The sequence below is a fragment of the Ursus americanus genome, chromosome 23 (assembly GCF_024610735.1).
Source record: "Ursus americanus isolate L20-20 chromosome 23, mUrsAme1.1.p, whole genome shotgun sequence".
NCBI lineage: Eukaryota > Metazoa > Chordata > Mammalia > Carnivora > Ursidae > Ursus > Ursus americanus.
The window spans coordinates 13,025,691-13,052,285 of record NC_142149.1 but is presented as its reverse complement, the minus strand read 5'-3'; the positions used below and the strand labels follow the sequence as shown (position 1 = coordinate 13,052,285).

Sequence of the window (26,595 nt, the reverse complement as noted above, 5' to 3'; positions counted from 1 at the left end):
GAATGTGGAAAGCTGGTTGTGGTCATTATCAGTCGCAGATGTCTTCTTACTAAAACAGGATAAACATTTAAAATTTTGATACGTGAAAGATGTCTTTTTGACATTAGCTTCATTTTGGCAGTTCCTCGTTGATTTCTAAAGGCTTTAAAAATAATTCACGTGTTTTGCAAATTTTCTGCTGTACATGCTGATTAAAAAGTCAGGTTTTATAGGTTCTGTATCTTGTTTGTAGAGTTTTAGAGGTAATTTGTTCAAGTTGTTCCAGTAGACGTTGTTTGGCTCATCTCGTATAATAACCATCATGAAAACAACTTAATTGCCATCTTAGGCTCCTAATATAAATTATAAGCATAAGTTGAATTGGTATCTGTATATATGTATCATGGGGATCTAGAAATTTGGAACCATACTTTTAAAGATTTGACACATATCTGACATTATTTCAAGTTATAGTGGAAGGGCCTAACAGCTATATGTAATTTTCAGTTAAGTGATGTTTTCTGTATTTACCTATGTATATATTTCTGATAAAATTCATATAACAAAAACTTCACCACTTCGACCATTTTAAAGTACTATTTAGTGGATTTTAACATATATATATATATATATATATATATATATATATATATATATATATAGTGTAGCACTGCTCTCTAATTCCAGAGCATTGTTGTCACCCTGAGAGAAACCATAACCGTTAAGTAGTTGCTCCCTCATCCTCCCTGCCTCCAGTCCCTAGCAACTAATAATCTACTTTCTGTCTCTGTAGAGACATTTCATATAACTGGAGTCATACAAATTGTGGCCTTTTAAGTCTGGCTTCTTTCCTTTAGCGTGTTGTTGAAGCTCCTGCAGTTTGTAGCATGTGTCAGTACTTCTTTCCTTTTTATAGGTGAGTAATATTCCACCATATGGCGATACCACAGTGTGTTTCTCTCTTCATCCATTGATGGATATTTGGGTTGTTTCCATTATTTTGCTATTACGAGTAATGCTGCTGAACAGGTTTTTATGTGAAAGCATATTTTCTGTGCTCTTGTCGAATTATGTACCTGGAATTTCTGGGTCATCTGGTAACTCTATGTTTGACTTTTTGAGGAGCTGCCAAGCTGTTTTCCACAGTGCTTTCCACAGTTGTACCATTTTACCTTTCCTGTAGTGATGTATGAGAGTTCCAAGGTCTCCTTTTTTAAAAAAAAAATTATAGTGGGTGTATAGTGGTATCTCTTTGTGGTTTCGATATGCATTTCTCTAATGACCAATGATGCTGTGCGTCGCTTCAGGTGGCTATTGGCCATTTGTGTATCTTCTTTGGTGAAATGTCCATTCAGATCCTTTGCCCATTTTAAAAAATGGTTGGTTGCCTTTTTGTTGTGGAGCAGTAAGAGATTTTAAATACATTCTGGGTACTAGATTCTTAACACATGAATGATTTGCCGTATTTTCTCCTTCAGTGTGTTGTCTTTTCACCTTCTTAATAGTGTCCTTTGATGCACAAAAGTTTTTAACTTGGAAAAAGTCCAATTTATCTGTTCTTTGTCATTGTTGCTATTCTTGTTACTATGCTTTTGATGTCATACCTGAGAAACTGTTGCCTAATCCAAGGTCATGGAGATGCATGTCTGCCCTCCTCAGTTTTATAGTTTTTGGTTTTTGTTTTTTGTTTTTTTTAAAGATTTTATTTATTTATTTGACAGAGATAGAGACAGCCAGCGAGAGAGGGAGCACAAGCAGGGGGAGTGGGAGAGGAAGAAGCAGGCTCATAGCGGAGGAGCCTGATGCGGGGCTCGATCCTCATAACGCCGGGATCATGCCCTGAGCCGAAGGCAGACGCTTAACCGCTGTGCCACCCAGGCGCCCCAATATAGTTTTTGTTTTTACATTGAGTTCTTTGATCCATTTTGAGTCAATTTTTGTGTATTATATGAGATGGTGTCAAATTCATTATTTTGCATTGTTGGTTATCCAGTTTTCTCAGCACCAGTTGAAAAGACTTCTTTAAAGGTCCATTGAATGGTCTTGGCAACCTTGTCAAAAATCAGTTGACCATAGATGCATGGGATTACTTGTAGGCTTTCAATTCTGTTCATTATTGTCTATGTCCTTCTGCTCTACCACACTGTCTTGGATACTATATCTTTGTACTGAGTCTTACATTTGTAAGTATGAGTTTTGTACTTGTTCTTTTTCAAGATTGTTTTGGCTATTCTGGATCTCTTGAATTTCCACATGAAATTTAGGATCAGTTTGCCAATTTCCACAAAAAACAAACAAAAAAACCAGCTGGGATTTTAAGAGATTGCTTTAAATCTGTAGATTAAGTTGAGGACTGTTGTCATCTTAACAATATTACGCCTTCTGGTACCTGAACGTGGATATCCTTACATTTATTTAGATCCTTTGAAATTTTTCTTTAACAGCATTTTGTAATTTGCCAAGTGTAAGTCTCACACTTTTGTTAAATTTATCCTTAAGTATTTTATTCTTTTTCCTACTGTTGTAAACAGAATTGTTTTCTTAATTTCATTTTTGCATTGTTCATTACTAGTGTGTAGAAATGCAATTAATTATATATTTATTTTTATGTATCTGCAAATTTGCTGAACTGTTAACTAGCTCTAATAGATTTTTTGTGGATACCTTGGGATTTTTGTTTTATATAGAAGAAAATGTGGTCTGCAAATATATTTTTGTTCTTCCTTTCTTATCTTGCTGCATTTTATTTCTTTTTCTTGCCTAATTTCCCTGGCCAGAACCTGTAGTATAATGTTTAAGGCACATATTTGGTAAATTAGAGAAAAGCAAGTATATCCAGGGTGAGTTTTTTCAAATTTCCTTGTGTTTTTGATTTCTGATTTCATTCCATTGTGGTTAGAGAATATACTTTGTATAAAATTTATTGTGACCTGTTTTGTGGCCCAACATACGGTCTTTCCTGGAGAACGTTTCAGGTACACTGGAGAAGAATGGGTATTTTGTTCTTGTTGGCTGGAGTGTTGTGTACTTACGTTAGGCCTATTTGGTTTATATTGTTCAAATTTTCTGTTTCTTTTGGCTCTCTGTCTGGGTTTTATATACTATTACTGAAGGTTTTATATCTATTACTGAATACTGAAGGTATTGAAATCTCTCAGCCTTTAATGTTGAATCTTCTGTTTCTCCCTTTCAGTTCTGTCAGTTTATGCTTCATGTATATTGGGGCTCTGTGGTTAGGTTTATATATATTTATAATTGTTACATCTTCTCGATAGATTGACATTTTTATCGTTATATGATGTCCTTTCTCTCTTAAAATAATTTTGTCTTGAGTATGTTTTTTTCTGACGTTTGTGTAGCCACCACAGCTCTCTTTTTGTTTCAGTTTGCATGGGATCTCTTTTCTCTTTCTTTTGCTTTGTGGTTTTGTTATCATTTGTTTAGTGACTTTTCTGATCTAATTAAAAATAATTTTAAGTTAATTAGAAATTGTGAACTACTTTTTAAAATTCGGTGGTTGTCATGTGTCATCTCTGAAGTCTTTATGCTGTTAGCTTAATGGTCAACTAATCATTGCACAGAGATTTCCTTAAATGCCCAGAACTGAGAACATAGCCCAGTTTTTGCAGAGGCATCCAAATGTGCCTTTGGGCTCACCTTCCACACTCAGCCAGGCAGTTTACGTCTCTGCCTTAGCCCTAACTTCCTGCTTCTGTAGAGCCTCCAGATCAGCCAGAGGTAGGAACTTTTCAGGTCTTTTCTGAGCACGTGCCCAGCATGTGTGCGGTCTTTTAGATTCCCAGGAAATGCGTCAGAGCTCTTCAAAGCCCTTATTCCCTAAAGCATCTCATTCCTCAGCCTTTCCTCCAAAGCTTTTGGTTAGTCTGCTCTTTGGTCCAACTGTTAACCATTGCCTCAGGAGCAGTGACTAAAACGTCTGCCTATAAATGTTTTTGATACGGCCCTAGTAGCACGGGTTGAGTTCTCAGTTAGGCAAGATAGGGCAAGTGTTTTGTTTGTTTGTTTTTGAGCCAGTCTTCCAGGGATGACCAGACAGGTGTCACAACAAATAATTACAGGTCTTTGAGAATGAGGCCTGCTGTGCTCCCTCCAGTCCTGGTGCTGGAAATGCAAGGTCTTGCTTATATTCAAGGCCATCATTGAGCTGGAGAGCAGGGGTTGGGACTAGATGCTCACTATTCTTATTGAATTTTCCCAGTTTTTCTCGATGAAATGCTCCCTTGGTTGCTGCAAGCTTTAATTTATCGAATTTCAAGAAGGTTGATGGTGACAATTTTGCCAATTTTTTCATTGCTTTTATGGAGCGATGGACTTTAGTTACTTACCTCCACCATATGTACTGATATCTCTTGTGATTTTTTTAAAAAGATTTTTATTTATTTATGAGAGAGAGAGAGCACACACACACACACACAAGCAGTGGGGAGGGGCAGAGGGAGAGGAAGAAGCAGACCCCCCCGCCCTCCCACTGAGCAGGGACCCCCCCCCCCCCCCCGATGGACAGACACAGGGCTCCATCCCAGGACTCTGGGATCATGATCTAAGCCAAAGGCAGACACTTAACCTACTGAGCCACCAGGCGCCCCTCTTGTGATGTTTTTTATTTAACCTGCCAAATGAGTTCATAATATGTGGAGGAAACAATGTGCCAAAAGCTTTATAGGGTCCTATAAAGATTTGTACTTCACTAAATAATATTCAGTACTGATTAATGTACTTTATTGTACTTCACTAAATAATATTCAGTACTGATTTATGTACTTTAATCTTTGATGTATTTAAATATTTCTTAATTTTGGAATTTAAGTTCTTTGTACCTTCAAGCTCTTAACATTCGATATTACTGTTTAGCTGTGTGTGAATATGTACCCTCAATTGTCACTGGGTCCTTAGAGTGAAATTACTTTTGTGGAAATACTTGGTCACCTTTATTTTGATGCACAAGATTCTCTAATGATGACTAACTTGCAACACTGAAAAAGTACCGTGACAAGGAAAAGATTATTTTTGCCACATTGCGGATTTTGACGTTTTCAAGTGCATTGGGATAACTTTTGTGTGTTGTGTGGTACAAAATGATTTTGCATGAATCATCTCACAGAATGAATAGCTTATGTGTTTGGTGTTTATTTCCAGCCTTTTAAAATAATTTCTCTAACAGTAACAGTGTAGAAAAATGTCTCATTTCCTTCTGTACTGTGAATTCTTTTATTGCTAGAAACCTTAGATTAATCTTAATGGGATGAAAACACCTAGATGTTAGCTTAACAGTTAACTTGAACGGAGGTGGTTTTTCATATTCTATTTCATTAGTATTTTCTTTTTTATAATTTCAGTTTTCTTTTGACAAATGAAGTACGTGGTCAGCATGGAAAATGTAGCAGCTTGAGATATTACTTCTAATTTCACTACACAAAGATAGCTACTGTAACATTTGGCTTTTCATAGCATTCATAGAGATGAACATGTGATTTCATAGCATTCGTATATGTGAACATTTGGTTGATTACTTGCTGTTGGGAAGACTTGAAGAAACTTTTTTTCCCCTTAGTTTCTGTGCTCAGTTTTATCAACCCATCCAAGCCTTTCTTTCACCAGGTCGAGGTGCCTAAATGGGATCCTGATCTTATTCGGTAACATTTTTTGCTATTTAAAATTTTTAGAGTATTCTCATTTCGATGTTCAAGACTTCAGTCCGTGGGTTTTCTTACCTAGCTTAAATGCGGCCAAAGCCCTGGCCCTTGGCTGCTGGGATGAGGCCGGGACACTGTGGTCTGGCATTGGTGCCAACACCCTCTCCCGCTTCTAGTTCTTTCTGATGATGGGATAAGGAGGGGAGCAGAGGGCAAAGGTGCCACCCATACCCTGGGCCAGGTTATAGACCATAACTGATTAGAAATAGAGTGATCAGTTGCTCCAGTTTGATTTCAAATGTCAGTGTAAGCTTGGGATTATGATTTAATATTTCTCTAAATATTTAGCCAGTTGTCTTCATACTTGTTAAATTATTGCATTCTCACTAAATAGAATAGTAGCTTTCTTATCAAATGCTAATTCTTTTATAATAGCACTGTATCATACTTGCATTTCAGGTAACCGTTGTGGCGGCGGGGAGAGATGAAATGTAAAGAGAAACAATAGAAGTTAATTTTTGGCTTCGGAGCTTCCAAGGGTTCAGTTTCTAGTAATTTGGGCATGATTCACAATTTTTCAAGGGTAATTTTTTCTGTACGAGATTTTCCACTTTGTATAACAACTTTATAATTTAACTTCTGAGTAAGACACTGTTCTTCAGTATACACTCAGATCTGTTTCCAGACTTGAGATTTTTTCTCATCTAGCTATATTTATGTTTCTGTACCAGAATTGCACTGTTTTAATTTTTGAGGCTTTGTAGTATTCTAATATGATAGTGTAAAGTCTCTCACTGTTTTTTTTTCCTCCCAAGGGTGTGCAGAATAGCAGAGAGTTATCTGTTGGCTTTTCTACCATAAGTATAGAATACCTTTGTGAACTCTTCCTCCTCCCATAGAGCTTCCCCCCGCCCCACACACAAAGAAAAACCTTTCTTGGGTTGTTTTTAGTTTTTTGTTTTAATTACATCAAATGTGTAGCTTAAATTAGGGGAAATTTTGTTTTTCCAAATTTCTTAAGCCTCTCATTTAGGAATTGGTATAATCTTCAGTATTGTAATTCCCCCCCCCCCCCCCACACACACCACCTCTTTCCCTCCCTTTCTTTTTTATTTTCTGAATATTCCTCTGTAAAATTCTGAAGCAGCTTCATTACTGGTTAAATTTATGTTGATTGCTCCTTGTTCTTTATTATGAATGGAGCCTTTCCCCCCCCATTATACTTTCTAGTTACTTTATCTTGAGGGACAAATCCTCATTCTTCCTAAGCGGGCATCGTTTTACCACATTAAAAACTTTCGTTTAACATCGAACCGGCCAATGTTGCCAGGTAGGGTGGGCTTCACCATGAAATAGTTTGATTAAAAGTGCTTGTGAGTAACGTGTGGCAAATTCTTTTTTAAAAGCTTCACTGGAAGAGTCTCAGCATTTGAAACTGCACACTTTTGTGTTGCAGCGGTGGTATTGTTGCGATGGCCTTCCGATGAGAACGGATGCTTATAGGTCACTCACCTTGACCAGCTTTCAGTCAGTCACAATCACCGATGCCATCTTAGAGGTGACGTGTATGCCTCTGGGATGAATCTGCTTTGAAATCTCTCATCTTATGTGTTGGTTTTTGAACAAAGACACTCTGACTCATCTATTAGTTTCATTTTTTCCTTCAAAGAACTCTGGTTTTGAAGTTAGTTGGTAGTTTCGATTTTAGTGTTGTCTGATTACTCCACATCCCCCCACATTCCCTTCTGTGGCGCAAAGCCTTGTACAAATGTGGCTTGAAGATTATATTCTTGGCTGATTGACATATCCTGCCTGTTCTGACTTTAGAAGTGGCGAGGATAGCTTGTGACTTACGTTGTGTAACCAGGTGGTAATAATGCAGTCTTCTCAGAGGGATCATTAATGTGTGGTATCTAATAAACCATCTGATGCCCATAACAGAGACAGGGATCAACAGATTAATAAATTAGACCTCTAGTCATGCTTAAATTATCAAAGCCAATCATTTAAATGAGATGTTCTATTTTAATGAACGTTTCTGGCACCATAGTTAATGACACTTGGAATTTTCACTAGAGCATTTAGCTCTTCCTTAGTGATTAGCTTTGATAGTGTAATTATAAATAGAGCCCTAATTAACTTAGTTGTGACCTTTCCCCCAGTTATTTATTATACGCATACTTTTGAGATTTTAGCATTATATTTTGATATTTAGAAAGATCTATATTAGCACTAGCCTTATTAGAAAATGAGGATCATATATATGTTTAGCAACATAACAGTTTCACAGCTTAGCATAAAGAATATTTATAAACACAGACGTACATGGAGTTGGTCCTGAACCTAGAAGTAAGGATCTCTGACGGAGTAAAATGAGCCTTTAAGCAATAAATAATGAAATTATTTTAGACCCGAGGACTCTAAAATGAAACTGGAGTGTTGGACATTGATTGGGCTGCTGTCTAAAAGTAAAGGAACACTCTGATTGGCAGGAGATAGATGTAGAAGGAAGAGTCTCTTCATGAAAGAAACTGAGAACTGTGCAGAACAACAGGAAACAAAACATGGTCAAAAATGGGAAGAAAAGTATGGTTTATATTTTTAATTAGCCCATGGGGCTGAAGTAGAGGGGGAAATACAAAAGGCATTCTCTGTCGGAAATTTTTTTTTTTTTAAGACAAGGAAGCTTTCTCTGAAATTTATAGCTGTGGGCCCTTGTCTTTCAATGTAAATTTCCTAGAAATTTCCCTTTGTGGGGAAAAAATTGAAATTTTAAACTCATTGCCCAGAATGCAATTTATTGTAGTAAATTAGCATACTTATAGTTTTTGAATTTAAATAACTTAAATAGGCTTGTATGTGGTATCACATTTGAATTATTTTAGCAGGTAGAGCAAATTTTTGATGATTGTTAAAGTTGTTAATGGATTATCTTTGGAGATTTTAATAAAAAAAGAGTTAAGGGGCGCCTGGGTTGTGAGTTCAAGCCCCACATTGGGCTTCGTGCTGGGTGTGGAGCCTACTTAAAAAAATTTTAAATATATTTTCATTGAGAAAGACTCTGATTTATCAAAGACTCTTTTAAAAAACAGAACTTGGCAAGTAGTTGAGGCCTCGAAGATCATTTATTCTCACTCCTCCTTTTTAAAGGAGCCTGAGGCACCAAGGTGTTCAGGGACTTGCAGCTTAAGCAGTTTCACTAATTAAAGCGGATCTGAGACTCTGGACTCCCCGTCCTACTCTGTTTCACACTGTTCTTCAGCTTTTTATGCCATGAGTAAGGTTTCTGCCTGGAAAATAAGAAGTGACTACAATTACATGAAGTAGATATGGGGGTGGGGGTGGGGGATACCAAATTATGTTCCTGGGACCAAAGAATTAAATCTTCAGATGTATAAAGTTTTCCTTTTTGGTTGGGAGGGTGGGAGGAGGAATGGTTCATTTTAGAATTCTTGATTTTTTTTCTTTTAAAGAATTCTTGATTCTTAAAAGCTGTCTGGTTCCAGCTGCTAAATGTTTGACTGTTCAAATGATTAATTCAGAAATCTCAAATACCAGAAAATTAACTATAAGGAAGTACTTCACTTCTCAATGTTCTTTTTTTTTTTTTTTTTTAAAGAGCGGGAGAGATGGGGAGGGGAGGGGCAAAGAGAGAGAGTGAGAATTTTTAGACTTTATTTATTTGAGAGAGAGAGCGAGCCGCGGGAGGAGGGAGAGGGACAAGGGGACTTTGCGCTGAGTGCAGAGCCTGACATGGGGCTCGATCCCATGACCCTGAGGTCACGACCTGAGCTGAAATCCAGAGTTGAATGCTTAACTGACTGAGCCACCCATGTGTCCCCATTTCTCAACGTTCTTTAAATATAAAACAAAAATTCTCTGGCATTGCCTTGTTTTTTAAAGCTGGGAAATTTATTTAATTATGATAATTATGATTCTTCAGAGAAAATGCAAATAGTTAACGAGTTGAAGGCAAACTTCTGGGTAATATTTACTTCCTACCCTAACTGACATTTTCTCATGGTAAGAGGCGTCGTTGTCTATAATGGATAACTTGACTGTTTCATATTCAAGAAGAGTAAACAAGAGCCAGATAGATTTAAGGTAGCTCAAAATGTCACAACAGCGAATCTGACATTTCTCTCTCAGGTGTAATATTGCATTCATTCTAATAGCTCCTCATTGCCTTGTGTTTGGATGTAGGAAAATAATATTGCTTGGTGGGAAGACACTATTTGCAAATTGTAAGCACCCTTGCCTGTGAGCTGCTTCAGATGGTATTTTTCTTTATTTAGGACTAAATTGATTTTAATGCACTTTGCTACTAAGTCATATTCATTTCAGTATACCTTTCTTTTAAGAAAAACAGTAACAAAACCCAGAGATAAATGTACCACAGTTTTAGAAATTAAGATAAATTTTGCTTCTGTTGTTATGATTGAATCTTATGAACCTAATGTTGACATTAAAGTTGTTTTTAAAGTTCTGCTAAGATAATGAATTTTATTTTTAAAATAATTCCTTTAAAATGGTATAAAAGAAATAGTGAAGAGTGTCATAGTTTTCTGGACAAGAGAACAATGGTGGCTTGGACTATGATGTAGCAGTGGGCATGGTGAGACGTAAATAAAGTCAAGATCTATTTGTAGTTAAAACCTACAGGAGTTCCTGATGGGTTAGGTATTATTTAAGATGAAATGAAATAAAATAATCCGTTTCTTATTTCCACTAGCCACATTTCAATTGTTCGGTAGCCACATGTGGCTAGGGGTCACCTTATTGAACAGCGAAGCTACAGAACTTCTCTGTCATCACAGAAAATTCTTTCAGACAGCATTGCTCTAGAGAAAGATTCATCCCCTTCAGCTCTTTGAAACTGTCTTACATTATTTTTTTGATAATGTTCTACCATCTCTTTTCTCTGTTTCTCTCTCTTTCTAAAGCTTTTGTTAGACCTCCTGGATTCTCCATATCTTTTTTGGTCCTGTCATATTTTGATATCTTTGTATTTTTTGCTACTTTCTGAAAGGTTTTTTAAAAATTTTATCTGCAAACCCTTCTATTGCATTTTGTATTCGAGCCCACAGATGTTTTAATTTCCAGGAGTTCTTTATTCTCAATTTTTTCCTTTTTCATAACATCTTATTTTTGTTTTATAAATGTAATGCCTTTTTCGAGGAAGCCAGTTGAGCGTTTGTTGTTGTCTTGTTTTAGAATTTTAGTAAGAACTAAAATAATATTTAAAAAATATTTTTAAAACATTGTCACTTTTTTTTCCTGGGCCTCCCTTTTCTTCTGTTTATCTATGACCATCTTTTATGCTGGAAACTCCCCTTAAATGTCTAGTAACCTTTAACTGTTTATGTCACTAAAGTTGGGAGTTTTGTATATGTCTCAGGACTTATGCCTAGGAGGCTTTTTCCCTGGGGATCTTTTAATGCTTGAATTCCTCTGGTTGTTGGGGAGAATGCAGAGTGAGACCAGCTGTTCCCTGCGGAGACTTTCATTTGACGCCCCCCCCCCACCCCGTTTTATCCCTTCACTTGTCATGGTAGATGGTGTTTCTGAGGCTTGAGCCTCTTGGAATTCTGCAGGGTGGATTGGTTCCCATCTTAGTTTGTGGCCCTAATGTCAGACTTCTTTCACAGACACTATTCCTCCATTGAGTCTCCGTATATTCCAGGAACGTGTCCTTTATTAATGGCTGGTCATAGGTCTTGATTGTTGTGGATCTTTTGTATTTATTTATTATTATTTTAGTGGAGTCTTGGGCCAGTCTCCACCACTAACTGGGAATTATGCTTTTTAAAAAAATACTGTTTTATAATTTATCAAGTACTTTTCAGTAGATTATATCACATGAACCCATAGACATTATTGTTGCAAACTATAGTTTATCCATCACATTTGCCTAGCTTGCTAATATTGATTGTTTTTAATCTAACAGGGATACTCCTCTCTTCCCTCCTTTCTAGTTTCTTTCTCTCTCAGTTACTCTGTTCCTCTCTACGAAATTACAGCACATTGCTTAAAACACAATACGATAACCTTATGAGCAGCTAAATTGAAATAAGTTAGTAGAGACCAAGAGTGCTTTATAGTCACAAATTTCTTCTTAAAATCTTGAGAAAATTAAATAGAAAATATTGTATCCAACCTTCAACATTTTAATTCTTTTGTTAAATATTTATTGACTGTCAAAGAAACTGAGTTTGTAGTTTAAAAACCTTCCCAAGAAGAAATCTTCAGGCCCAAGTAGTTCGCTACTGAATTCCTCCAAACATGTTAAAAAAGAAATACCACCAATTTACACAATCTCTTCAAGAAAATGGAAGAGAGGGGAACACTTTTCAGCTTATTGTATATGGCCAGCATTACTTTGATACCAAAACTAGACAAAGACAGTACAGAAAGGGGAAAACTGTAGACTGATATTTGTGAACATTAATGTAAATATCCTCAACAAAACTTTAGCAAATTGAATTCAGCAATATATAGAAAAGAGTAATACACTATGACTATGTCAGGTCTTACTCCAGCTCTGGGCCTGTCGGCATGTGGCACCTACTGAACATGCACACCAGTCACCAGTCAGGGAGTGTGGAGGCCACAGAATGCAAAGCTGGTTCGGTATTTGAAACTAAAACACTGTAATCCACCATACTGTCTAAAGAGAAAAATCACAAGATTGTATCAAGAGATATACCCCCCCAAAAAACCCCACAAAGCCGCATACATCTGTTATAATACAATATGTGTGACGTATAAAAGCTCCTAGCAAGCTAGAAATAAAAAGGAAATTCCTCAGCCTGTTAAAGAGCACCTATAAAAATCCCATAGCTACCATCATATTTAATGGCAGAGACTGAATGCTTTCTCTCTAAGACTAGGAACAAGGTAAAATATCCACTCTCAACACTCCTTTTCAACATTGTACTCGCAATCTTAGCCAAAGCAGTATGGCAAGAAAAAGAAATTGAAGGCGTAGGGATTGGAAAGGAAGACATAAAACTCTTCCTAATCAAAGATGACATGATTATCAATGTAGGAAAGCCCAAAGAATCTATCCAGAAAACAAACCAACAAAACCCCTATGACTAATAAGAATATAGCAAGGTTTCAGGATGTAAGGTCAACACTTACAGATCAATCTCATTTCTATATACCAGCAATGTATTATTGGAAACCAAATGTACAAGTCAATACCATTTACAAGAGCTCAAAGAAAAATGAAATAGAGGTATAAATCGAGCAAAAACTGTACAGATCTGTATGCTGAAACAGAATTGCTATAGAATTGCTGATACTATAGAATTGCTAAAATGTGGTTTGTTTGGTAATATGAACCATTTTTTTCAGCTGTCATTAAGATTTCTCTGCCTTTACTTAAATTCCTTTGAGGACAGATTCCGAAGTAGCAAATCATATTTTCATGGATTACCTTCATCTATGTTGTATTAAATAGACTTTTTAAAAACAATTTCAAGTTTTGGTTCCTTTTCTGACATAAAGGATCAATCATATTTATGATGTGGTTTGAAATTGAATTTCATATTTCCTCTGCACATTCATGTTTGTCAATAGCTGCTTAGGAACTGTTATAATAAATATGTTACACAATACTTCCACAGTTCCTGCTATGCATGTCAACTGTGTGATTTTTTTGGATTTCAGATGAATGATAAAAATGATACACATTTTCTAAAAAGCTTAATTGAATATTGTGTCCTTCATCTCAGCTTTCCGTCACTTTCTGATTTTTAGTTTCCCTCATTTAAACTTTGTGGTTTAGATATCTCTTCATTGTAAAAAGGTATTTGTTTATACTACCAGCGTACGTATGCTTAGTATTTAATGAAAAAAGGCTTACAAAGCTAACGCCTGAAATTTATATGAGTATATTTAGTGTTCTGTATCACCAGGGGATTTGCTTATCATAACCCGTTCTTTCTGAGGCCTTAACAGATGTTGGTTTTGTATTTTCATATTCACATGTAAAGACTTTAGAATGTGATTCCCTCACAGATTGTGGCTGGGCTTATTACTAAACACTCAGGCATGATAATAAAAAGAAACACTTCATTTTGATTCTGGGAGCTGATGATCTTCATAACAAACCTTGATAAAAAAGACACACTGCACAAGCTATTGTCATCAGTCATTCAGGGGTTGCCTAGCCCTAGAGAACATGAAGCAGTTTAGGAGGGTTGGTTATTCTACTGAACACCATAATTTAATGACCTTGACAAAGAATTTTCAAACGTGCTGATTAAATTCACAGTTGACAGTTATATTCTAGAAAACCAGAATCAAATTCAGAATGATTTTGATCACTGAAAACATTCTTTTAAAGCAGAGCAAAATTAAAGGTGAATTTCGATATTATACTTAGAGACAGAAGAGCAATAAAAATATATGAAAAAAAGAACTAGCCAGATGGAAGTATTATCACTTGCCTTCTTCATCCAGTAACTAAAGTTTGGAAATGAAGAAATGACCGGGACACTCATTATTTAATAGTGAGAAAATTGCTTGCCTCCTATCCTTTCCTGCCTTTCTGTGCAAGGGCATGCAGTCCAGACCCATTCCCTCCCCTGCTTTACAACCTAGTGGTTCATCTGGGATGACTTCATCCTCACAGTGCTTATATCCACAGTTTCTTCTGTTCAATTGGCCTGAGAATATCGGTTTGTGCTGTTTTATATTCCCAGCCAACATCCTGCTATTACTGTGCTAATTCATCTCTCTCTCTTCTTTGTAATCTGATCTCCAGTTCTTGATTTCCAATTATTGCTAACAGCGATGGCAAAAGAAAGCTTCCTCAGAATCCTAATGATCACAAACTGAAGAGTCAACGTATTACTATTGGGGGGGAGGGGAGGGGTGCCATAAAAAGTCCATCTCATTCCATCGTGTAAGATCTGCATGGAATCTTATCTTTGTATTTTGTATTATAACACTTGTATGACAACAAACCCTTCCTCTGTGCCAGGAAGAGTTCTGAAGGTTGTACATGCTGAACTCATTTAATTTTTGCCACAGTCCTAAGAGGCAGGTCCTGTGGGTGATGAAGCTGCATTTAGAGATGAAGCTTCCAGGAGGTTATTAGGCCAGTTGCCCAGGTGACACTGCTGGCTGGTAAAGACAGCCTGAAGTCTAACCTGGATAGTCTGGCTCTAGACTGAGGCTGCATACCCAACTGCTATGCGTACTGCCTTGCCACCAAAAGGGAGACTGAGTATTGGTCACAGCGGTCAGGTGGGAAGAAATGGAGAGTATGTGGGGAGCAGTAGAAAATCTTGAAATAGCTGGTTGATGGCTCTTGTTGTGAGGGTTAAAGGGATCTGGGGTGTGTAGTTTAGGGAGGAGAAAATACAAGGAGTAAATTAGTTGGGTTTCAAATGTATAAAGGATGGTTTTTTTTTGAGAGCATAAGAACACAAGTGGGGGACAAGAGAAAGAGATTCTCTCACCCAGTGCGGGGCTTGATCTCACGACCCTGAGATGACGACCTGAGCCGAAACCAAGAGTCAGATGTTTAACTGACTGAGCCACCCAGGCGCCCTAAATGATTTGTTTTTAAAAATTATATTTATTCATTTGAGAGAGAGAGAGAGCACACATGAGCAGAGGAGAGGGGCAGAGGGAGAGGGAGAAGCAGACTCCCCACTGAGCAAGTCATGTCTTGCCATCAAGTCTAAGGAATAATAAATAGGGAGGCTGTGAAGATTCGGCACAAGAGAGAAGTCTAGAGTGGGTTACTGTTCAAGGTGGCTGTGGTTCAATTGACTGCGACTGTAATTTCCTCCATTTAATTTTGAGCGGATACGTTTCTTCATTCTTAATCTAATGTTACCTAAGATGGCAATAGAGTTTTAGAACCAAAGACAGGTAGTTTTCAGCTCCATATCTTACAGACAAGAAAACAGAATCAGAAATTAGATGTGTGTTGTCATAGGGCTGCCTGCTAAGGGCCAGAACTGAGTTTTGAACCCAGCTCTGCTGAACACTGTGTCCAGAGCTCAGGCTGCTTTTTGGGGCCAGGTGGTGGGGAGGGGTCATGGTCACAGAGGAGAGTATTTTGAGAATTGCTGTTTAATACAATGAGATTGCTGTGTACCAAAGGGGGGGGATGTAAGTTTCATTGATTGATGAGATGTCCTTTTTCTTTGTGTAGTATGAACCCAGAGGACCTGGTCGGCCCTTGTACCAAAGAAGAATCTCATCTAGCTCAGTCCAGCCTTGTTCTGAAGAAGTAAGCACTCCTCAAGACAGTCTTGCTCAGTGTAAAGAGCTTCAGGACCATAATAACCAATCTTCTTTCAACTTTGCATCCCCGGAGTCCTGGGTAAACACCACCTCATCTACCCCCTATCAGAACATTCCGTGTAATGGATCCAGCAGGACAGCTCAGCCCAGAGAGTTGATAGGTAAGACAGAGTCAGTGGGTTGTTAAAATTGCAATTTTAACGACTCAGCTCCTGGATATTGAAGTTTTTCTCCTACTCCCCGGGCCCCCGTTTACATTATTGTCTTCTAATAATATTTAATGCTCATAGCTCGTACGTGTGTCTCAGGCATACAGTGTTAATTTAGGACTATATTGAGTCCATATTTATGGTCTGGAAGGGATGTAGATCTGTCTGTTCTGGGAGCTCATCAATTTGATCATTTTGACCTGTGAATGAATGAGAGAAGTAGGGGAATTTGAAGTGTATTTCTAATTAGAATCACCTTTGCTTGGGAAAAGTTTGTTTTCTGGCTTTTGATTCCCCAGGATTAGGGGTGGGAGGAATTGGTTGGGTCAGCATCGGTTTTCAAGGATTTATTGTCAATAAAGTTGTTGACAGTTGGCTACACAATAGAGTTTGGCCAGGAGAGAAACTAATAATAAAGTCCAACATTTTGAGATTTAAAAATCCTGTGTTTATTCCTTATATTCTAATGAGCTCAGAAATCTAAGGCTAAAGAGGAAAAAAAAAAAAAAAGGCACAGGAAGGCATTCGAATGGACAAGGCCCTATACTGTATTGTTAAAGGAAGTCTAAAATCTTTAGCGTTCAGTGCAAAAAAATGCACTTTTATCTTGCCTCTGTTCCCTCTTTTTTTTTTTTTTTTAATATATATTAAATGTAAGGAAACAAATGATACTATTTGAGTTCTCCAACCTGTAGCTTTCTCTTTGTAGGCTGTAGACATTGATCTTTGTCAACACGCCTGTGATCTTTGTTGGATGAATTTCTGCCCTGGTGGCATCAACCTTTGTATTTGGATTTAATTTTGTTCATCTTTAGAATGTGAATCTATTGTTTCTGTAACTGGCCCATTTTTGAATATGTGCCAGGTAAGCGTATTTTTAGAACAATAGACATAGTAGGACAAAAGCATTAAAAATATTTTGCTTTTATTTCCTGGCAAGAGACATTGTCATTTTAATTTTTAAACATTCCTTAATACCTACGGTGTATGATCTGCTGCATTTTTCCTGGGGTTGCTTTGTCATTTTAAAGGTCTGACATACATACACTTACATTGTCATACCTCAATTTCTTGAGAAACATCTCAATTACAAATCAGTGATAAGGATTTGTTAATTTTTAGTTGTTTTGTTTATTATAATTTATTTTATTTTTAATTACAATTCATCTTTTATTTTTAAATTTATTTTTATTTAAAAATTTTTTAAATTTAAATTCAATTTAGTTAACATCTACTGTATTATTAGTTTCAGGGATAGAATTCAGTGATTCATCAGTGGCATAGAACACCCAGTGCTCATTACATCACATGCCCTCCCTAATGCCCATCACCCAGTTACCCATCCCCCCCGCCCCCAGCAACCCTCAGTTTGTTTCCTAGAGGTAAGAGTCTCTTAGGGTTTACCTCCCTCTCTGTTTTTCTCTTATTTTTCCTTCCCTTCCCCTATGATCATCTGTTTTGTTTCTTAAATTCCATATATGAGTGAAATCATATGGTATTTGTCTTTCTCTGACTGACTTATTTCTCTTACCATAATACCCTCTAGTTTTATCCATGTCGTTGTAAATGGCAAGATTTCAATCTTTTTGATGGCTGAGTAATTATTATAATTTATTTTAAAGAAACAACATCCTTTCTCTCTTTTTTTTCCCCACCTTAAATTTTAGGATAACTTTTGGCCCAAATCAGTAAAAACCTGACTTGAGCTGATAAGGCAGAAAGTTTCTAAATAACTGTCCAAAACACATGTCATTTTATGGTATCTTTTCCACAAATACAGTTATTATTTTGTCATTACTAGCAGACAAATTGTAGTATTCTTTAGTTGAAAGTAACAGTTAAGTGTTAAAAAAAAAATGAACTCAAGGCCACGAGTATCCTGAAGCACAACTTCCTGTCCATTAGTATGTATGTATTTAGTTAGTTAGTTATAGAGGAATGCAGCCATTGCCAGTGGGAATCAGAAGGAAAATAGTCACCACATGGGAAACTTCTTTCTGAAGTTTGAGGCTTCTTGAGTTGAAGAAAACTGTTTGTATCATACTGGTTTGGAATTTAAAAGTGGTCATTGCGTCTGATGTGGTCCTATTTTCTCTACAATTGAAAGCCTGAGAGCAGAGAATTGTGTCTTTTTGAACTTTGAATTTCCTGTGTTGTCACTGATCACACTTCAAGCTCTTGGGGAATGACTGCTGAGTAAGAAGATAATGCAGATAGGTCCCGTGCGTGAGGGGGCGGGTGGGCAGTCCAGTCACACTGCTCAGCCTGGTGATGACCACTGGTGACGACATGTACTTCATCAGACACTCTCCAGTAATGCACGGATGAAAATTTAAGATTAGGTAGAGATACACACTTTGAAAAAGATCACTGGGTATCAAATTAGTAATAGTTTTAAAGGATAGTTTCTCTTATCTGGAGAATATGTGGTAAGTCACATTAATAGAGATTTCGAATTTGTGGTTCAGTAAGAATGTAGGCATTAGGTTAAACTGCCTCTGGAGTTGTTTGTAGTATTGATTGTTTAGTTGAAAATATTTTAAACTCTGATTATATTGTCATGAAAATGAGAGCATGGTTAAATAATAAATCTTAGTAAAGTAAATAAAAGCAGTAAGTTTTTGAACAACGAGTAAAATGTTTATGTGTTATATTGGGTAGTACAGGCCACTGTTACATATTGAAATGTTTGGGTTTTTTTTTATGTTTCAGGTTTTTATTTAAATTCTCATTAGTTAACATACAGTGTAATTAATACTCGTTTCAGGAGTAGAATTTAGTGATTCGTCATGAAATGTTTGTTAAACTAATGCTTTTAAAAGTAATTGTTTTGTAAAATCAGTGACATCTAGATGGACAGTGAGAAATGTTCTAAAAATATGTTAGGTGGTTTATACTAATTTTTTAAAAGATGTTATTTATTTATTTGGTGGGGAGAGGGCGAGAGAGAGCATGAGCGGTGGAAGGAGAGGGAGAAGCCGATTTCCCTGCTGAGCAGGGAGCCTGATGTGGGGCTCAATCCCAGGACCCTGAGATCATGACCTGGGCCGAAGGCAGACGCTTAACTGACTGAGCCACCCAGGTGCCACTAAACTAATTTTGAACAATTTAATGAATTTTTAATAAAAGCTTTTATTTATTTTTAAAGAGAGAGAGAGAGAGAGCAAGCAAGCTCGTGAGCAGGGGGAGGGGCAGAGGGAAAGGGAGAGAGAGAATCTAAAGCAGACTCGAACTGAGCACAGAGCCCAATGTGGGGCTCGATCCTACCACTCAGATCATGACCTGAGCTGAAATCAAGAGTCAGATGCTTAACCAATTGAGCCACACAGGCACCCCTGAACAATTTTATGAATTTTTAAGGTTTTAAAATAGTATTATGAAGTTAGCATATTGAATCAATGAAATGCAAAGACTAAAAAACGAAATATTTGCATTTTAACATCCCAGTGCACAAATAGATAATAAACATGGGGGAAAAAATCCATAAACACCAGTAATCAAAGACATGCAAATTAGAGCTACAAGATATTTATTTATAAAATAGGCTAAGGCTGAGGAGGGGAGAAACACCAGTGTTGTGATTGGGTAGGGAAATGGGCAAGCGTTTTGGCAGAGCGTATGTAGGTAGTATCTGTCCGCAGGGAAGTTTGGCTGTAGTTACGGAAAGCTTTAATTGTGTATCTGCCTTAGGACTCAGGCATTATACTTCTAGGCGTTTATTGTAAGGAAGCAGTCGTGCATATTTAAAAATATTTGTCTATAATAACATTTATCACAGTATTTAAAGGTGAAAAATTGATTATAATCCAAATTTCTAAAAATGAGAGGTTATTTAAATAACTTATGAAGTATCCGTGTTATATGATTTCTTTAGGAAGAAGCCCACCAAAAAGTTAATGCTGATCTCTGGTATATGAGAATGTGAATGACTTATTTTCCTCTTGGACCTTTTCTGTAATTTCCAAATTATTCTCAATGAATATATATTATGATTATATTCCAATAGAATGTTAGTGAAGGGGAGCAGAATTTGCCACCGTCAAATAGGCTTTTTTGCATAAAGATTATTTTAGGCTGATTATTTTTAAGAAACTATAGACACAGAAGCTCTGAAAACTGGGTGAAAGTTACCCTTTTGTAAGAGAGATTTACATTTACAAGGGAAATCTCTGTAAGAGTATCTCCCTCTCTGTACCAGCAAGAGGAGGATGATTCTAAATTTCTGGAAACCATATGTGGAGAAGACAACAATTTATCCTTAAGTTAACTTAACCCTGCATGACAACCTTACCCTTGTTCACTGTGCTTTTCCTGGTAACCTTGCATAACTGCCCTCACCCCCAACATCTTCTTTTGCCTTTAGCTGGAGATGTTATTTTAGTTGGTGGCTTGGGCCATTTCGGGGAGTTATCCAGGTTTCCTCCCTCATGTATACAGAAGGTATACATGTTTGTTAAACTTTTGTTTGTTTTTCTCCTATTAATTTGTCTTACTATAGGGAGTGTCTCAGCCAAGAACCTACAAGAGGAGAAGGAGAATTATTTTTCCTCCCCCCACTTTAGTTAAACATTTAAAAGGTTGAAAACAGTGTTTGAAAACAAGTCATGGTTTAGTGGACAATAAAATTTTTAGGAAGAGTGGAGTCGAATCTTAAAGGATGTTGTTAAGAATCAGGCAAATTACATGTAGGAAATGTGAAGAAAAATTTACAGCCGTTTTTCCTCCACCACATTCTGTGTTTACTTATATGTTACAAAAGGAGCATTTTTAAGAAGGAATCCAATGTTACTATTATTTAGGTTAATCATAAGAGCTGTCTGACCAGAAGTCCGCATATAAAGCTCCTTTCTATTTAAGAGAGAACATGTAGGTTCCCATTTTCAAAGTTGAGCAGTTAATATAATAAATACCGCAGTGTATACATGTAAAATTAGCTTTTTGAAGCAAACCTTTGGCTTTGACCCCTAGGTTTTATATGTTAGCTGTTCAGATTACACAGTTAATTCTTTTGCAAGTGTTATTAATGAGATTGAGATGTTTGATTAGATGTGTTGTGATTTCAACATTCTGTGGCAGAAGTGGTCCGTCCTCGTGGCTCTCCTGTCCCTGAGTTCCTGGAGATGAGAACCAGTTGTGACACCGTGAGCTGATGAGATGCATAGATATTGCTGGGTGTGCCCTTAAATCCGTATTACTGTTCTCTGCTTTTTAGTTCCACCCAAGACCGTCAAACCCCCTGAGGATCAACTGAAGTCTGAGAACCTCGAGGTGTCCAGTTCCTTCAACTATAATGTGCTGCAGCATCTCGGCCAGTTCCCCCCTCTCATGCCCAACAAGCAGATCGTGGAGTCAGCCAACAGCAGTAGCCAGCAGAGCTCTGGGGGCAGCAAGCCCGCCATGTCCTATGCCAGCGCTTTGCGGGCCCCTCCCAAGCCCAGGCCCCAGCCTGAGCAGGCCAAGAAGAGTAGCGACCCTCTGTCTCTGTTCCAGGAACTGAGCCTGGGGAGCTCATCAGGCAGCAATGGCTTTTACTCCTATTTTAAATAATCACTTTTTTTTCCCCTCAAGGGAGAATGTTTTAATTTCTGTTTGTATCAGTAGAATTAAGATAGTCGGACTTCATCTATAGATGCACAGTTCCCTTTGTTTTAATATTAAATATGTTCTCACTTAATTGCTTTGCTGCTAGACTTGCAACTAATTTTTTAAAAGTATATTCCATTATTTTGCATTTTTGACGTGAGTCTTTTGACAGCTTTTATGTAGAATAAAAAATATTTTTAAATTTGTGTATTGTTACATATGTTTGCATCAAGCTAGCAGCTAAGAGGTTAATTGTGCAACTATAAAAAAAAAGAGAAAAAAACTTTGTCTAAAATGTATTTAAAAAGAAAAAAAATTGTAAGTAGCATTTACATTTATTCAATAATATTACCATATGCTGGGTTTCTGTACCAGAAATGGCCAGTTGATGTACAAATGTATGTTATTTTTGCTTAAATTCATTTAAAATTTTTTAAAATAAAGGGGCAGCATCTTCTAAATACTTTAAGTTTTATCAGCTTTTTTTTTTTTTTTGTGACAAGATGCTGCATTCTAAAACTTTTATAGTTTTAGACTATGTAAGATGTGCTGTTGTAATCTCCATCCACTGTAGGATAGAGTTAAAGGCATTCTTTGCAGGTGTATTTTGTATGCCACTGTTTTTTGTAACATGAAAAAACATTGGCATATTTAGTTATTTTTTGGACAAGCTATACTTCAAGCTTGTTTTTAACGTTAATTTGATAGTGTGTGTGTTTTTTTTTAAACAAATCATGAAGCTGAAAAATTTTTAGGATTGTTGGTGCTTAGTAGACTTGATAACTATTTTAAAAATGCGTGAATTTAGTAAAATCCTTTTTTTCTCACTATGCATGTGTAAATGTTTGTAATCTGGCTTTCCCCCCCTCTCCAGTGGTATAAAGAATTGTGCCGCTTTAAGGTTTGTTTTTTTCCCCCCTCCAGTAAAAATTTTGGTACCTTATTTGATGTTTACATTAAAATGTGACATTATATATGGCAATTCAGATATTTTGCTAACTGTTTTGTTTGAGGAACATCATTAAAAATGTTTGTCCAAGATATATCAAAATTCATCAAAACCTGGGGCAAAAAACTACCCTTGTTTTTCATGTCTTTTGATTCTTATAAAATAACCCCACTGAACTTGTATAAAAATATAAAATTTAAATAGCTATCTTAAAATATTCTACAGTCTAAAAATTGTTTTTGAATGAACTTTGGTAAAATCCAAAGGAAAACATTTACCCTCTTAAAACTTGTGGTCTTGTAACACATTTGAAACAATGCATGTCCTTATTGTTTTCCTGATTTGGTAGTACTACTTTTATACTTCAGAGATACCTTGAAGCTTACAATATAACTTTTTTTTTTTTTAATAAGATAAGGTTGGAAAACATGGCTGATGAGCCAATGGATCCTAATGATCCATTCAAAAATAGTTTTTCAGAGGACTGCTTTTGAATAGGCCATCCCGTATCACAGTACATTTTTACAGTGGGGTTGAAAAGAAGCAGGGCTAAAGAAAGCTCCTTACAGCTCTTCTGTGACCCGAGTTTAGTTGCTGTTGGCCAGCTACGACCCCCGCCCCCCCCATCATCCTCAGACAACTTAGGAGAAGAGAATGCCTTTAGTTCAAGGTTAGCGAGCCTGCAGGACAAAGAAAGAGCACCTCTATTCTTCCGTTCTGTCTTTCTGCTCAGAGTGGGTGCCCGTCGTTTGCCTGTGGCTTTCCGTTAGGGGCCGCGTGTCTCCATGTGAGGCCGCAGATGGAGACCTGTCGACTGCAGACGCGCTCATGGTTAGTATAAATCACAGGTGGAAGACAGAGCCAGCAAGTTCCAGCACCACGTTTTCTCTGCATGATGTCAGACCACCACATTTAACTAGGTCAGATTTTGCTGGGCATAACTTTAGTCACAAGAAAAGAAGAAAATTTTTTGCCACATAGCTATGTATTCTGACTCTGTGACGAAACTCAAGACAGAGCCCAAATGTAAGTTAGAGCTCCCTGATGTGAGGGTGTCTGTGAAAAATAGTTTTTCACCAGTGTTGATTCTCCTCCCCCACAACACAAATGTTCAAGAGCATTTGAGAACAGGAAGGCAGACCTGGCCTGTCAGGGCTTTCAGTTAATCCCTTGTCGTGGAGTGATTGCCTAATTTTCTGTTTTCCGCACTTGAACCTTTAAAAAAACAGTTTGAAATTATTTGTATTTATATTTTAGGGGTCAAGTGCACACCCCACCACTTTTTATATAAATATAACCGATGCTGGAAGCTTTGGATAAGGAAGCTGCTAAGTTGTTGTGACACCCGTGTTCTCAGCAGTTATTTCCAAATAACTAGAAATAATAGCTACTTACCAGTCCCCTGCTCTGCTGCGCCCACGTGTCCCTCATTTCCCTACTCTTCCTGCAGCTGGTCAAGGATTCGGACATTGTTTTCGTTGAATGCGTGTTCTAACACACTTACTCTTCCTCAGCATTACTTAATGCTGTCTTTCCAACCATAAATAATGGTTCTGAGCGAGTCTTACAGCAGGAATCACTGTACGTTTCTCTTGAAATGGGACATGGCTTCTGAGGACGTTCGTGCTGTCTGGGTATTACTCGGGTAGTATTAGCAAGTACCCACAAAGCGGACTTAGCAAACAATTTACATGCTGGGTTCAACCTTAGAGTTGAGACGGAACTTTTTTTTTTTGTCCTTTTTTTTTTTTTTTTTCAAAGAAACCTTAATGTTAGCTCTTGGATGATACCAAGTATTACCAGCTTCCTTTTCTTCCAGAATAGATTTCTTTTAAGTGAAGTTAATTGTTCACATGATGTCTTTCTACTTCTTTGTTCTTCGTATCACTCTGAGGTTTTTCCTTTTTCTTGCCAGAACTGTTTGATTTTTTTTTTTTAATTCATCTCACTTTTTCATTTCAGGGCTACTTGAGATTTTCTTTTTTTACCTTAAATTCTTCTGGGTGATAACATTTGTAGAGTATCTATGCTAAGGTTTTTCTCCTGATCTAAAAATGAATTCTTGTTAAGATTTGAAGAACCTCATTCAGTGTAACGTGGAATATTTTCTGGTGTGTTTTTAAAAGGGGTTTTGGCTGCCCTTTTGGCACACACTTTGCCAAATTGTCATAGCAGAGCTTTGTTTTTGATTAATCAGTAGTTAATTATTGACCATTTAAACTAACATGACCTTAATTTTCCTTTCCTCAGACAGGTAGGCTCTCTATCCAGGTCATCTTGTATATTTGAAATAACAAGCTGCTTTGTGTGGTTTTTTTTCATGAGAGATTCTAGAATAAGTTCAGGTTCAGTGTAAACATCAATTGGTCTTCTCAGTTCAAAGAATTGCAGAATAAGTAAAACAAGCAGAATTCCCACTGAATAAGCATTACCTAATTAAACATAGCAATCTCCAAGACCTATTTGCGAAAATAGTTTCCTTGTTTATGGAGGCATTGAAATTGCTGAGAAAGCTAACTGAATTTCCTCACTTTGAGATCATTCATATATAGTATTATCTTGCTCTGTTGTAGTTACCTGACATGTTTAATATTTTTCATGTGTATACATCTCAAGAGCAAAACTCTACACATAGAGGACTGTATCTCTAGCTACCTTGGCTAGAGAGAGCCACCCTTGCCTAAGAGCCAGGGGCGTGAAGAAACAATTTCAAGTGAAATTTTAGGTTTCAGCTATTGTTATTAAGAACATTAGATTGACTGAACTAGTCATTTAAGAAGAGACACCTGTTAGATAGCATTGTTTCATATCGGAGTTGTCTCTAAAAAGGGAATCCCAGAAAAAGTATAAAAATACAAGATTAAAACTTTAAATATATTGAAAGATACAGATTGCTGCCTTAAAATGTAATTTAGGCTACCATCCATTTTTGTTTTCTTCTTCTAGCTCCACAAAGGTGGTAATTTGTCCTTTATGATTTACGAGACATTATTGCTTGCGAGCTGTCCCCCCAACATACAAAAACCCTTAATTTCTACCACCACCCTATGTGTCTTCCTAAATCTCGGAAGTAAATGTGTCAATCTGATTTTGCTTTCCCCTCTTTGCCATCTGATCCACAAACTACCCAGCAGTTAGAAATAATGGATAATGTTCTATGATTTCTTGTTCAAAATATCACGTACCGATGTCCGTCATAAAGATGCCGTCACGAAAGAGTAAGTGGCATGCTGGTGTTCAGAATTCTCCTTTTATTAGGCGTCTCGCATTTCCCTTCTACTTGAAGTTGGATATTTATTTGCTGAGATTTTACTGTAAAGCCGCTAAATTCACACTTACTACTTTCATACATCTGTTTAATTAGCAATTGCAAGACCATTGTTAAAAGGAGTGAATCTATCTAACGTTTAACCTTCTTATAAGACACATTCAGAAAATGTATTGTTACTACTTTAAACTAGAATATCAAACATTAAAAATAAGACATTTTTAATGTAACATTTGAAATTTTTGAAATGATGGAAAATATCTACTTTGGAATAAACTTTAAGGAAACAGTCACAGGAGTTTCTAAATTTTTTTGAAGGGAGGTACCTGATAGGAGAATCTAGACTTCGTAATGTGAGCTGTGGTTAAGTCCTAAACCCAGTGATACAGTTGTCTAAAGCTTCTAGAACTGGAGCGTGAAGGAAACCCAGAGACATTCATACACATATTGTTTCAGTAATCAGTATTAGACCAGACTTTATTTGCAATTTGTTCAACAGAGAAATTTTATTTTGATACAAATATTAAGCATAAAGCATAGTAAGTTTTATATAATTCTATGAGTTCATTGATATTATGAAACTTTCATTATGTTCTTGGGGTGTCTTTTTAGCTATTTCTACACCTCATATAGGGGGCCTCTTCTGTATTTTATTTTGCATACTAGCATGTGACTGCCTGCCTT

The 26,595-nt window shown here is 36.8% G+C and overlaps 1 protein-coding gene across 6 annotated transcripts in view; it reads left to right on the top strand.

The window, feature by feature from the left end:
• Window positions 1–24,587, top strand: part of HELZ (helicase with zinc finger) — a 155,689-nt gene extending 131,102 nt beyond the window's left edge. For all 6 annotated transcript variants that reach the window (XM_045814239.2, XM_045814235.2, XM_045814236.2 and 3 more), the window contains 2 exons: window positions 15,811–16,063; window positions 21,324–24,587. In XM_045814239.2, coding sequence (XP_045670195.1) covers window positions 15,811–16,063; window positions 21,324–21,658 — 588 coding nt within the window. In that variant the 3' untranslated portion in view covers window positions 21,659–24,587. The remainder of the gene's footprint in view (window positions 1–15,810; window positions 16,064–21,323) is intronic.
• The last annotated feature ends 2,008 nt before the right edge of the window (window positions 24,588–26,595 follow it).